The 14,418-nt window shown below is 50.1% G+C and overlaps 1 protein-coding gene across 1 annotated transcript in view; it reads left to right on the forward strand.

The window, feature by feature from the left end:
* Ltbp2 (latent transforming growth factor beta binding protein 2) overlaps nt 1-14,418 on the forward strand; it is a 78,660-nt gene that overhangs the window by 11,328 nt on the left and 52,914 nt on the right. Inside the window, exons 3-4 of the mRNA XM_041658643.1 lie at nt 1,926-2,131; nt 4,587-4,833. Coding sequence (XP_041514577.1) covers nt 1,926-2,131; nt 4,587-4,833 — 453 coding nt within the window. The remainder of the gene's footprint in view (nt 1-1,925; nt 2,132-4,586; nt 4,834-14,418) is intronic.

The following is a 14,418-nucleotide window of genomic DNA, read 5'->3' on the forward strand; positions in this document are numbered from 1 at the left end:
TGTGTCTAGGCTTTGGCTAAAATCTTGGGGTGGCAGTTTGTGTCTTGGAAAGGGTTTTACTTGCAAGTCTCTGGAATTATCTGCTCAATGGGGACCAGGGACCGGTTAGAGAGGGGCATGGGGGCACTGAGGAAGACACCATGGCCTTCAGGTCTAGTTCATGGTTAGACTCCTTCAGCGGTCTTCCTGCTCCTCCCCTTACCACCTACGGACTGGGTAGCCTGGCCCTTGAATATCCCTGCTGGCAGACTTTCCCATGTTCTTGTCTTTAGAATGGCTGGTCAGCATCTCTTACTCCAGGAAACTTTCCTGTTCTGGGATTTTTTACTCTTTTGGCTTTTTGAGGGGTACACCACTCCGCTCCCAAATAAATCCCACATGGAGGCTTATTCTTATTTATAAATGCCCAGTCTTAGCCTGGCTTGTTTCTTGCCAGCTTTTCTTAAATTATCCCATCTACCTTTTGCCTCTGGGCTTTTACCTTTTCTTACTTCTGTAATCCGACTTTCACTCCTACCCCGTGGTTAGCTGGATGGCTGGGTGACTGGGTGGCTGGGTGACTGGGTGGCTGGGTGACTGGCCCGTGATGTCCTCCTCCTCCTCTTTTTCCCTCTTTGTGCCTTTTGAGCCTTGTTTTGCCTTCTATTTATACTTTATGCCTGTCAGCCCCGCCTATCCTTGCTCCTGCCTCACTATTGGCCATTCAGCTCTTTCTTAGACCATCAGGTGTTTTAGACAGGCACAGTAACACAGCTTCACAGAGTTGAACAAAAGTCACACACCTGAAAATAACATCCCCAAACATTTTCCTTAACTATCACTCTAACCAGCCTGAGTTAGAGCTCTGGCCAACCCAATACTGGCCCCATGGACCTGTGTGTCCTTTCTCTATAATTGTCCTCAAGACTTTTTATATCACAGCTTAGACCCTGTGAGTGCCCTAAGAATATTCATCAAAACAGATGAATGAGCTGGCACACATCTTCCCTCATAATTAGAAATTTACCATGTGGCCTTCTTTAGAAGGGCAAATGGGCCTAAAGCCTCCATTGCGTATCAGGGCCAACCCGGGATGGGCAGCTTCCCCGGGACTGGGCTTATAATGGCCCCTTTGGTGCATAATTTAAAGCCAACACATCCTTTTTGTCTTATCATCAGCTCCAAGCCAGGGCTCAGAGGTTGTAGGAGAAAAAGATCCACGTAAGTCGTGCTGGGAGTTGACAGGCAAGAGTAAGGATGGGCTATTTAGTCAAAGATTCGAATGCTGGCTCCATTATCTGCTAGGTGACCCTAGGCAAGTCTCTTAACCCCCTTGACTTTCATGGGCATTATGGGTAAAATAGGACTCGTAATCATACCTGCTGCAGAGGGTTGTAGAGAGGATTAAATGAGATTCTATATGCAAGGTATATTGTGAGCACCCACTGGGGAGTAACTGCCAGCGTGAAGAAGACGGCTGTGCTATTGTATGCTAGGAGCTGAAGATGACTGCACTCCTAAGGGGGAACACTGAGACACAACACAAAACCCATCCATTGGATGAGCTCAGTCAGGGCCATGCCGACGAAGCGCTTTTGCTTTTTCTTCCAAAGAGGAGGCAGCCGCTGGAAGATGTATCCTCAGGGATGGGGAGGTGACTTTGAGGGAATAGTAGCTCTTAGGCAAGTGGCCAAGTTAGGAAGCCAGAAAGCAAGCTCGGCTGGAGTGGGTTGACTTAGAGTATTGTTAAAGGTGGGAGTTAGGAGGTCATCAACGCTAGTGTGTACCTGTATGTTAAAGAAACATAAGGTTCCCAAAGGGGAGATGGCATGGGCTAGAATTTTGGAGCTTCTATTAGCCAGGATTCTCTAGACGAGCAGAACCAATAGAATGAATATGTATTAAAAGGACTTGTTAAATTAGCTTGTATGATACTGTCTGGGTAGGCTAACAGAAGCTGCTTTCACATTGGAGAGATGGACAGCCCAGCAGCCGCTCGGTCCACGAGGCCGAGTGCCTCGGTGGTCTCCATTCAGTGGTGATGGTCTGGAGGATTCTGGGGAATCACTGGTCTTCAGTCCACACCAGGCTCTGATTCTCTTGAAGAATGGAAGCAGCAGCTCAAGACACAACAGGGTAGATGAACCTGCAAGTAAGACAACAGGAATGCAAGCAGGCAAAAGACAAAGCTTTCCCCCTTGGCCTCCTTAGAGCTAGCTGCAGCTGGACGATACCACCCGCATTTCAGGTCTTCTCATTTCAGATAACTCGAGCAAGAAAATGTCTCACAAATGTGCTCAGTAGCTTATTTCCCTCCGACCTGGGAGGAGACTTACGTAGCTGGTAGCAGCGGACCTCCTTATAATTGGCCAGATCCAGTCAAGATGACACCCAAAACTTACCACTGCAGAGTTTCCTCTAAACTGGTCTGTTTTGTTGGAATGTGGAATTCCTTTCAGAGAGATTTCTCGTGAACCCCTCACCTGAGGCATGTGGTCTGAGTAGTGCATGGTACATCTGATGGTTCCCAAAAAAGTACTTAACATAACTGAGGCAACAAGGTCTCTGTTTCCTCCATGACCTTGAATGACCTTGCTTACTGGCTTCTCCCCACCAGCCAGTGGCCTCCATGGGTCCTTGGTGCCTTCCCCAACATGCTCCGTTCTTCCTAGCCTCCAGGACTTTGTGCTTGCCTCTGGAAGTCTGCTCAAATCTTTCCAGTCCACTCCCTACTGCTCCCTCTCCGGTGATGTGTGGGACGACCTCTCCTGGATGGCCTGGAACACTGTGTCACCCTTCTGTCTGCCCGACGCTGTCACGCTGTTCTTCTTTAGCTTCCTGCTTCTCCCTCACTGGATTGCAAACCCCACATGAAAGATGACTTTAGTCTTCACGGTGGAGCCCTCAGCAGAGCTCAGCAACTGCTTCCTGAGTGAATGAAGGCAGGCAGAGGAGACCTTGTTCGAGAATACTCAGAATGACCTGGACCATGGCATCACACCTGTCCTCCAGGGAGGTCGTGGGAGAGAGAGGCCTGGCTTTCCATCCCAGTGTGAACCTCTGCAGGGGATTCCGGGTAGCTGCAGATCGTTGGGTTTGTCTCCGGCCTTTGTAAGGAGGGAAAGGCCAGGAAAGAGAGAAGTCATGTCCACTATGAGCTCATGGCGAAGGCTTAGCACAGTGGCTCTCAACCTTCCTAACACTGCAAGCCTTTACGCTGTGGTGACCCCCCCAACTATAAAATTGGTTTCTTTGCTACTTCATAACTATAATTTTGCTGCTGTTGTGAGTCATAATGTAAAGATCTGACATGCAGGGTGGTCTTAGGTAACACCTGTGAAAGGGTCGTTTGACCCGCAGGTTGAGAACCAGTTTACAGGACAACACCCAGTTTCAGCCTCCACTCTGTTTCCAGGCTGGATTAGGATTCACTGGGCCCATTCATCCCAGTGCCCAAAACAGGTTTTTACCTCACTAAGTCACAGATTGAGGGCAGGGCTTGCAGAGGATACAGACAGATTGGGAGTGGTGTCTTCGAGGCCCTTAGATTCTCCCCGCCTCCTCAGCCCACCCTCCTGATTGACCAGAAAACAGGCTCAGTGAGTTCAGGTTACATAGCTCCTACGTGACAGCCAGGAGACAAGCAAACAGCAATCAACTGCTCTTAGGCTAATGCCTGACCTTTCCCATAAAGACATTCATTCATTCATTCATTCATAATATTTATTGATAATCTACTCAGTAACAAGCTCCCAAGGTCCACTTGAAGAGCAGAAGGAGGGAGAATATATCCAAGGAAGTCAGGACCACGAGGGGTTGTTCATCCACCCACTGAGACAGTGTACCTGAACTAAGGGGAGCTCACCAAATCCAGCTGGAATGAGAGTGAACGAGCATAGGATCAAACTGGACCCTCTGAATGTAGCTGACAGTTGGGCCCGACTGAGAAGCCAATGATAATAGCATTGGGATTTGTCTCTACTGCATGTACTGGCTTTTTGGGATCCTAGTCTATTTGGATGCACACCTTCCTAAGCCTGGATGGAGGGGGGAGGGCCTTGGATTTCCCACAGGGCAGGGTAACCTGCCCTCTCTTAGGACTGGAGGGGGAGGGGAAAGGGTGAGTGGGGAGCGGGAGGGAAGTGGGAGGAGGGGAGGAAGTGGAAATTTTTATTCCTATTATTTATAAAGTAATAATAATAAAAAAGAAAAAAAATCTACTCAGTAACAATATTTATTTTTAAGTTCTGAAGCTACCAGAAGACAAGAAATAAAATGTCTGTATTAGGTATTAGATAGCCATTTGGCTATCTAAGCATAAATAGGGTGCCAAATGATCTTTTTCCCTTCACGGCATCCTTGTGGTGGTGTGGTGAGAGCCAACTTCACAACTCTTGTCCAAAACTCAAAGCCATACTCATCTTGGAGACCTGTCGGTAGCAGGGTTAGAAATGGTTCCAGAAGCTTCCTAAAGGCTTCCTATGTCTGCAAGGGGCCCAGCAGGTCCTTTCCCTGGAGCAGAAGCCCCTAGAATGGAAGATTGGTGGCTGGCCCATGACCTTACAGTACCTGGCCCTTCTGTCATCACTTTCTTCCTGTCTCCTCAGCTGTGTGCCAGCCTCCCTGTCAGAACCGGGGCTCCTGCAGCAGGCCCCAGCTCTGTGTCTGCCGCTCTGGCTTCCGTGGGGCACGCTGTGAAGAGGTCATCCCTGAGGAGGAATTTGACCCCCAGAATGCCAGGCCGGTGCCAAGACGTTCAGTGGAGGGGGCACCCAGCCCTCACAGGAGCAGCGAGGCCAGAGGAAGCCTTGTGACCAGAATACAGCCACTGGCACCACCACTACTATCAGCCAGGTAAGTCTCCTTCTGGGGGTGGGGGTCGGGGCCAGTGGGACAGTTGCTCATCAGTAAGGAGGCAACAATGCTAACAAGTATGTCATAGGTTTGTGGGATTGAATTAGCGTGCTTGGACAGCACTGGGTGCACGTGTTCTTTCCAAATCCCTCCCCGCTTTATCCTCACCCCATCACCTCCTCCATCTCCTCCATCTCCTCGCCCTGCACAGTGATATCTCTATGGTGATATATTCCTTCATCTAAAATAAAGAGACCCCGTTCTGCTCACTCCACCAAACTTCTCCCCTTGGAGGGGGAGGTACATGTGGGGGAATGTGTAGACTAAAAGGAGGAGGGGAGTGGATGGGCGGCCTCCCTGCCCTCTTGCCCTCTTGCCCTCTCCCCTACTCCGCATCTGGCTAGACTGTTCTCTAGCTTGGGACTAGAAATCTGAACTTTGTAAACCGGTCCCTTTCTAGGATACTGTTTGCTTTGAGCTTTCTGGGTTGGTTTTTCCATTCACATCCACTTAGGGAGTTCTTTCTGAAATGCTGCAGCCGACCTTGTCTTGCTGAACCAAGGGGAAAATAGATTTGCCGTCTCTGAGCCAAGAGAACCAAGGGGAGGGAAGATGAATGTTGAGGTCAGGTCCTTAGCAGCCAGGTTGAGACAGATCTGCAGAGTGGCAGGAAGAGGAGGAAGAACAGGCGGGAGCTATGAAGTAACTCTGAGAGTAGGAGGCACAGGCAGGCTACTCTGAGGTAGCAAGGTGCAGGGTAGGCGTTTGGAGTCTGAGTGCCCAGACCTGTGCTTTCCAAGGGCCGTCAGAAACAGGGAGAAAGAGTAGGTGAGCTCAGGTTGAGCCTTAGGGAGCTCCAAGATCACAACACAATAGTCATCTACGGCCATTGCCTACAAATGTTAGGGCAGAATCAAGGGTCTCGGTGCTCAACACAAAGGGCCTGGGATTGGTTATGAGCTGGTGGGCGGGGCCTGGCCCTTGCACTGATTGTTATAGGTTGTGAACCCACAGATGACCTGGGGTTAGCTATAAGCCTAGCCCTTGCCCTAATTGTTATAGATATATAACATAGTATATGATATATATATACACACATACATACATATATACACACATACATACATATATACATATATACTATATATATATAGTGAGCTCCAAGCAAACAGGCCTGTGCCAAGGCACATGCCCGATGCCAGCTTGAGGCCATGTTTCCCTCTATAGCGCTTTCACACTCCTCCAGATAGGCCATTCGCTACACTTGTTCCTGCTTGTCCATGAACGCACTGTCCCTGACATCTAACACGTTGCCTGACCTGGTACAGGTGCTCAGCCCATTTGTAGAAGAATGACTGCAAGGGGAGAAGTCTAGGTTGTGCGTGTTTTGTATCCTAGGGATATTGTCCTAATGTCTGAGAGAAGTCTTTGACCCACAGTAGGGCTGTGCTCGACTTCCACGGGCTTTCAGGCCAGAGGCTACTGTGGTGACCTGGCAGCCTCCAGGTCAGTCCCATCCCTTTCTACCCTGAGACCTCCAAGCATGAAATCCGGGCAAGTCTAAGTGCCCCACTGTAGGCTGCTGTCCACCCAGCTGTGTTTTGCTTTGTGAGGCCAAAGCCCGCATGCCTGGTCGTGCTAAACATTTCCTGTGAGCCGAGCCAGGTTTCCCAAGCAGCTGCTGGCCTCTGTCCTGAGAGCAGTTTGGACAGGCCATGCCTGCCCAGACAAAGGAGAGACATGACACAGAGGACAATCTAGGAGTGGAAAGGAGGGTGAGATGTCTGGGAGGGGCAACCCTGCAAGAAGTGTGATAGCCAAAGCCCTTTCAGAAGAGCACTAGATAGAGGCTCGGGCCTGTGCACCATTTCGATGTACATTTAAAGGTAGATGAGAGAGGGGGTCCTGGAAAGTCACAGCAGCAGGCAGGATGCCCATGGAGGCCAAGGTACCTTGTTGTCCCTAGCTGGGCAAGAGGGCCTGCCCACCTATGAAACAACTGAGCAATGGCTTTGGGAAATGGGGCTGGTTCCAAGAGACAAGTGGACCATGGGAAACTGCTTTAGACCAGGGTCTAACCTCGAAGCTGATTTCTGGGAAATTGTCAACACACAGCTTTTGATTCCACAGTCTGGAGTAAGCAAGCATCTCTGATGTGGTCCCAGGGATGTTAGCCAAGGCGCTGGTCTGTAGACCATATTTCAGGTTAGTGCGTGGGTCTGGGGTTCAGATAAGCCTTGGCCCTTGTTCAGGGTTTGCACTCACCATCTGTGTAACATTAGGCACACACCCTAATCTCTCAGAGCTAATAGTCTCCATCTGATAGGATCGCGGGGAGGGTGAAATGACACCAGCTGAGTAGGGCGTTTTGCACGGTATCTGACTCTAGTGTTTTCGTATGGTAGCCATCAGTGGGCAGGTTCTTTTTGCCATGAAGACTTGAGAACAGAAAAATGTGTGTGTGTGTGTGTGTGTGTGTGTGTGTGTGTGTGAGAGAGAGAGAGAGAGAGAGAGAGAGAGAGCGCTTGTGTAGACTTGTTCTGGAACAAAGGAAGGGCTCAGATTCAGCTCACAGGGAGGTATGACAAACAGATCCACTAGGGGTAGCTTTAGCTGACTTGGGGTATGATGATTACACATTGTCACTACCTGTATGAGAGAACACAAATCAGTGGAAAAGTTCTAAACCAGGCACAAGTACTTACTCTCTCTCTTTCCTTCCCTCCCTCCCTCCATCTCTCCCTCCCTCCCCCACCCCATCCCTCTTTTTCTCTCTCTTAAATCTCAGTTGAGAACTTCCTTTACCTCCTCCATCCCCTTCCTTGCTGTTAGCAGAGGCAGTTGTACAGTGTGGAGAGGCCACCTGGAGGTTTACCGGCGTCCTTTGACTCCCCACTGCTGCCCAAAGGTGGAGCCCAGAGTGACCGGGTGGTCACAAACACTGTTCTCACCCAGAGAGTGGCACAGCCTGTGGCCCAATGCAACTGATGAGTGATTTCAGTCTTGGCTTCCTCCCAGGAGAGGTGAGAGGGGGGCTGTTGTCTCCCTCTTCCCTCACAAAGCTCCTTTAAGCTAGTCTTCTCCAGCTGGGCTTGACCACTGAGTTTCTCTCTATGTTCCCTGAGAGGTGGAAGGATCTCTAGGCCTTTGTAATGTTAGCATCTGCCCAACCAACAGAGACATCTGAGACTTAGAGAGTCGGGCCCTGGTCAAGACAGGGCTGGCCCTGGGGTGCATTTGTGTGGATATAAAAAGACTGGGCTTATCAGGTGGGGCACACCATTGATCACTGCACTCGGGAGGTAGAGGCAGGTGGGTCTCTGTGAATTTTAGGCCAGCTTGGTCTATAGAAAGAGTTCCAGATTATCCTGAACTACATAGTAAAGCCCAGATGTAGCCCAGGGCGTGTAATCCAGCTTTGACCCTAGGGATAGGGGTTCAGGGAGCAGTGTCAAGGAGGGCGGAGGCCTTCTCAAATGGGCCAGGGAATCTCCTCCTGCTATGCTTGGCTCAAAGCAGACTTGTCTAGGTTGCGGAGGCAAGCCTCAGCTTGCTCAGGGGAACAGGGACCAGGAGTCTTTCAGAATCCATCTGCTACTGTCAGGGATCAGACAGTCCCCAAATCCCCTCTTCCTTTCCCCCACCTGTAAGTCTGAATGAGGCCATCTGGTCCAAAGAGACCCCCACCAAACTCTGATGAAATCTGAGTATTTCTCCTTTCCAAAAGCCTCTCGGAGCCGAGGACTGTCAGGCCGCTGCCATGGCTTTGGTTTTAGAACAGAACTGCATTAGCATTCCATCCGTGTAACAAAATACCCGAGTGTTTGTTTTTGACTCAGTTTTGTAAGTTCTAGTCCAAGATTGAGCAGACCCATTGCTTCAGACCTCTGGTGGCCAAGCCAGAGAGAGGGTGTGGTAAAACAAGACGCTCATTTCATGGGTAGAAAGCAAGAGATGACGAAGAAGATGCTGGGGTCCCAAGTCCCCCTTGATGCTATGTCCCTCCTCACCAGTGGCTGAAGGACCTCCCGCTAGTCCTTCACCCCACCCACATCTCCCTAAATATCCTACCAACTTCAAATAGCACCACCCTGGGGATCAAGCCTCTCACACACAGTCAACTTGCAAACTATTACAAGGATTCTTCAAGGCCCGGCCCCAGCTCTTTACAAACACTGAGAGTTAAGCTATTGGTCTCCTACTGGCCACAACCTGCAGGTCAGTGATGATGGCCACAAATTACCGCCGCCGCCACTGCGACGATTCTCTGCATCCCTACTGTCGACCCTCCTTGAGATGCCTGCATGAAAGTCTCCAGCTTAGAGTTAGGTAAGGAAGTGGATGTTGTTAATCATTGTCCTTGAAGTATAAATGGGGACAGGGCAGGCAGCTCCTAGGAGCAGAGTTGAGGGGGTCCCTAGAGTTCCTTGCTCTTTAATAGTGGGTCTAGATTTCCAGCTATGGTGGTGGATCGTTCAGGTTGAGATTGGGGGAACTGGTGCTGTGGTTAGGGTGATATTATTTCAGTTGAACCGTGGTGTGGTGGTTACAGTGAGGTTGGCAATATGCCTTTAGGGCGGTGTGAGAAGGCTGAACCTTAGGGCTGCGGTAATGCAGAACTTAGACTGTCGGTCTTTTGAATGAGTATGGTTGTTGTTTTAATCTAACCTCCGCTGGAGTCTTAATGAGGAAGCTGGGGTGCTTTATGGGTTCCTCCTAACCCAAAACTGGGGACGAGAAGGCACAGGGGTTGAGAGTGTGGCTCCTAAGTCCCACAGACCATGGTTTCATATGATTCTGCTCACCAGCTGTGGGATGTGGTGGGTCCTTTTTCACTTCTGGGAGGCTCAGGGTATAGGGCTCCTGCTAATGCTTGACCACCCACAGCACGCTTGACCGCACACGGCTATGGTTGAATGATGACAGGCTTAGGAGAAAGTGCTGAGTCACCCAGTTCAGGGTGCCGTACCCCACGGTGAGGAGTGTTTCTTGTTTGGATCTGAGTTCCAGCAGGAAAGCAGAGGGACTCTGGGGGCACAATTTAATAAAAGGTCTGTTTAACAGGGTGCGGGCAGGGGAGGAGAAAACGAGGGCCCGTGGAACTTGGTAGCAACATCAAATCTTTTAAGAGACAAGAGGCAGTTGCTAGGATCCAAAGCAGCACAGCTGCAGGATCAGGCTGCTTGTCTAGAGGCTAAGGATGGGACCTCTGTTCATTTTCCTCCTCCCTCTGATCTCTTCCTGGAATTCCCCACTGGGGTAATATCCAGGGTGAAGAAGCCTCCCGGGGCCTAGTGTGACCTGAGAGGGATGTCAGGGGGCCCCCAGGCAGGCATAAGGGCCTCCCAGCACCTGAGCATCCTCACAGTGTCCTGTGAGAGGCTTTTCTGTCATGGTCACTCTGCAGTGAGGACATGGAGGACAACCTGTGTCAACCCGAAACACGCTTGTACTTGGTGGACTTAGGCCTCTAGGATTTTCATTCGGAAGGAAGAGAGGTTAAGGATCAAAGATTCAAGAGGAGAGAAAAGGTGGCCAAAGCCCTAGTGAACAGGGCCCGGGCAAGGAGCGACAGGGAGCTGGTGCCCCCATCGTCCCGGCGGAGGTTTCCCAGGCTCCAAGAACCTTTCGAGCTGAAGGCTTTCACAGCTATATCAGGTTTCACCCCTTGCCAGGCATGTGGAGGAAGTTTCTGATTTATGGGTCCAGTAGTTTTTCCAGTTACTCCATCTGTAAATCTGCCATCAGTTAGTTCACTGGGCACTGCCAGAAAAGCCAATGAGTGCTTCCCAGGTGAAAACTGCTTCGGCAAAGTCCAGTAGTGTTAGGATAACCGAGAGAGAGAGAGAGAGAGAGAGAAGAAATTTTAAAATATATACTCGTCTCTATGTGTGGCATTCATGGGGTCAGCGCGCACGCACACTCACACACTCCCTTAGGGGGGCTAAGGGAGAGAAGGAGAGATCTAAGTTGAGCCAGGCAATTTTCTAGAAATGGGTTAGAAGGAGAGAATGGGAGGTATGCAAACCCAGGACTCCCTGCCTTCCAGACCCAGAGGGATGTCTGTGTCTCCCTGCCTTCCAGACCCAGAGGGATGTCTGTGTCTCCCTGCCTTCCAGACCCAGAGGGATGTCTGTGTCTCCCTGCCTTCCAGACCCAGAGGGAGGTCTGTGTCTCCCTGCCTTCCAGACCCAGAGGGAGGTCTGTGTCTGCGTGTCCACCTGTCTGTCTGCAGATGACACTGACGGTTGCTAAATGCTTCCCAGTAACGAACTGTGAAAACGCCTAGTTCCCCTGTGAGCCCCAGAGCTGTGGTTTTGGGCTTCTGATTCATGGTGGAAGTGAGTAGCCACGGCAGGCATTTGGGGCCGGCTTTTCTTCTCATTTCTCCTAAAACAATATTTGTGGAAGGTCTAAAATTCAAGGAAGCTGAGTGCTTCTTGAAGGGAAAAATCCCCGAGTCTTGCAAAACAAAGATTATAAATCAAAACCTCTAGCGCTCCCAGCCGATTGCCCACACAGCGCTTTCCTTCTGGCGCCTCAGCTCTGACCACGGCCTCGCTTGTCCACCCATGTGTGCTGGGTTACATCAGAGCTACTTGTCGGAATCTGGATCCAAGTCGCCAGTGAGACGGCGCCCTTCCAGGGCTCCTTCCTTGGAGAAAGATGGCTATGCCCTTTGCAGTCTGAGAGGTGATGGCAAAAATGGGGCTAATATTTTCTCCCTCTTTGTAATCCAGTGGATAGATGCCTTGTAGATCCTAGCAACTTCAGCAAAGACCTTTTTATTCTCATTAAACCAAGAGTGTTCACGGTTCACTCAGTGGCACCTATGGCTTTCCCCTGTTATATTTTTGTGTATGTGTGTGTCTAGGGGTATGTGTACACATATGTGCTTGGGTTTGTGGAAGCCGGAGGGCAACCTTGAGTGCCGCATCTAGGAGCTATCCTCCTTGTGTTTTGAGACAGTCTCTTGCTAGCTCACAGAGCTTTGACCTTTGGCCATTGAGTTCAGCATTCCCACGAGTCTACCCTACATCAACCCATCTTAAGAGAGAGTTGCTGTGTAATTAGCTTTCACAGCCTCATCTCCCAAAAGAGAGTCCAAACTAAATAAGCCCTGGCGTGAGGGTTCAGTCTCTATTCACCCCTCTGCCATGCATTCTGTGTGTCCCAAGTGAATTTTCAGGCCAGTTGGAGGAGATGTTTGATAGGGGATGGCTTTGAGCAGACACTGGCAGGGTTTTGTCCAGGCACAGCCTAATTGCCTGTCTGCCTTCTGCCCTTCCCTTCATCCTCCTGTCTTTCCTCCCATCTTTCTTTCCTTCCTTCTTCCTTCCTTCCCTCATTCCTTCCTTCTTTTCTCTCTCTCTCTCTCTCTCTCTCTCTCTCTCTCCCCTCCCCCCCGCCCCTTTCTTTCTTTGCAGGAATAAGGAATGCTGGGATGGCTTGACCTCATGCCTTTCTCCTAAGAGCCCCAGCAATCTGGAAGAGTAGACAGTGGGAAAGAGAAGGAAGGGAGCATCCTGATCTTCCTATTAGTTTTGAGGGGGGTGGGTGTTGAGGGTCGGGGGTGGTGGCACAACACCTCTTCAAGGTTTCTCTTTAATGCTGAGTTCTATAAGATGAGGTCCAAACCAGGCCTTCTTTAGCTCAGATGCGGAGTAGAGTCACACAGAGTTTACCTGTCTCTGTTTCTCATTGGCTGTGCAACCTTAGACAACTGGCCTAGCTTCTCATGCTGTATCTGTGAACTAGGCAGAAGATCTGTGTCCTAACTTTAATGATTATTAAATGAACGGATGGGAAATGCTCAGCACAGCCTGGCAGAGCCCAGAAGGAGGCCAGTTTTTTTCTAGGAGAGGACAGCTTTCCAGTTAGCTATTTGCATGATCCATCCTGTTTCCCCTTGACCGGGTAGTCCTTGTTCCCCACTGGGCATCACCACCTGCACATTCTGCATCTGTCCGTTTGTGGTCAGTGTTTTCTCTGCCCTTCCCACTCCCTATTCCAGCTCACATTCCACATCTCTAGAAAACTCCAGCCTCAGGACCACACCTGCTTAGGAGGCCTGGAGTGCTTGGGTTGGATAACTTACTTGGCCATGACTTTCCTGACCCCTGTAACATCCTGCTTTTCTTCTCTTGGGTTCTTCTGATATGCTCACATGCAGGACCTAGTTCCTGGGCCACTGGGTGTGGACGTTTGTGTTGGTCACTGCACCAAATGTAACAGGATAAACAGGGCTAAAGTCTAGCCTGTATTCTGGTCATCCTACCTTGGTACTGTGCTGCAGCCTCCTGAAGGAAGTAGGGTGTAAACAGAGGTAGAGCTTTTTTGTCCTGACCACTTAGTAACAAATAATCACTCAAAGGCTTATATTAATTGTAAATGCTTGGCCAATAGCTCAGGCTCATTACTAACTAGCTCTTACATTTTAAGTTAACCCATATTCCTTATTTATGCTCTGCCACGTGACAGTACCTTTAATAACATGGCACATTCCTCTCCTTCTCCCTCTGTGTCCACCTGAAAACTCCTGACTCTACCCTTCTCCTTCCCATCATCCTTAGTTTGGTCACACCTATACATCCAGCCTTGCTACTAGTCAGTGTTTTATTAAACCAATTTGAGTGACAAATCTTCACAGTGGACAAGAGGATTAGTCCACGGTAGTGAGGCAACTTCAGTTGTGGCTGTGGGTTTACTAGGTCTGCTGCCTCCCTGTCTCAGAGGGCAAGGTGCCCTTCCCATAATGCCCAGTGGGATTGCACACCTTCCAAGGGCATCGAAAGCACACCTTAGCCAGGATGAACTACGAATTCATGAAATCAAGATTCCCTATGAGCTGAGAAGTCTTCCAGATGACACTGGCCCAGTCTTGGAAACAAGGCCTTTCCAGGGATGGGTACATGACTCCAACAGAGAGAGAGAGCTAGGGAAATCATGAAGAAGTTTAAAGTACAATGTAATCAATATTTGAGGCAACAACTGGGTTCCCAGTAATGTTCTGAGTCTCTGTACGATATAGAGGGTAAGACTCAGTCCCTTCTCTTCTGGAGAGTCAGTGTCTCTGGCTCAGTTCCAGGATGGTCCTACTGGGCCCAGAAGGAGACTGGCTGAAAGCTCTTGGAGGAGAATGGAATGCCCATTGCCTGGAAAGTTTGCCACCTGGGCATGCTGGGTAGAAAGTGAAGGGCTTTTCCTGGGTACTGGGACAGCCCCCTCCAGCTACCTTTTCTTGCTACCTCTGTGCTGAGGCACCCCGAGGGTAAGCCTGGTTTCCAGGCAGCAGAAGAGAGTAAAGGTGATCAACATGCTGAGGGCCTGGCCTACAAGATAGACTGCTGGCTTTAAAAAATGCCCTGCAGTTAGCGGAGGAGAGGGACAAGGATCTTCCGCATCTCTGGAGCCTCCTCTGAAACCAAGGCAGCACCTGCTTTGGGGTTGTCCTTGGGGTAGGGATATGGCCTCAATGAGGAGCTGGGTGTCCCCTTCCCCCAGCATTCCCCAGGACACACAGAACTGCTACCTCCCTTTGGCACTGATGGACCTTTCTGGAAATGTGTTCTCTGCTGACTGCCG

Source organism: Microtus oregoni, unplaced genomic scaffold, assembly GCF_018167655.1.
Source record: "Microtus oregoni isolate MIOR12 unplaced genomic scaffold, Mior012 000009F_ref0000495, whole genome shotgun sequence".
NCBI classification, from domain to species: domain Eukaryota; kingdom Metazoa; phylum Chordata; class Mammalia; order Rodentia; family Cricetidae; genus Microtus; species Microtus oregoni.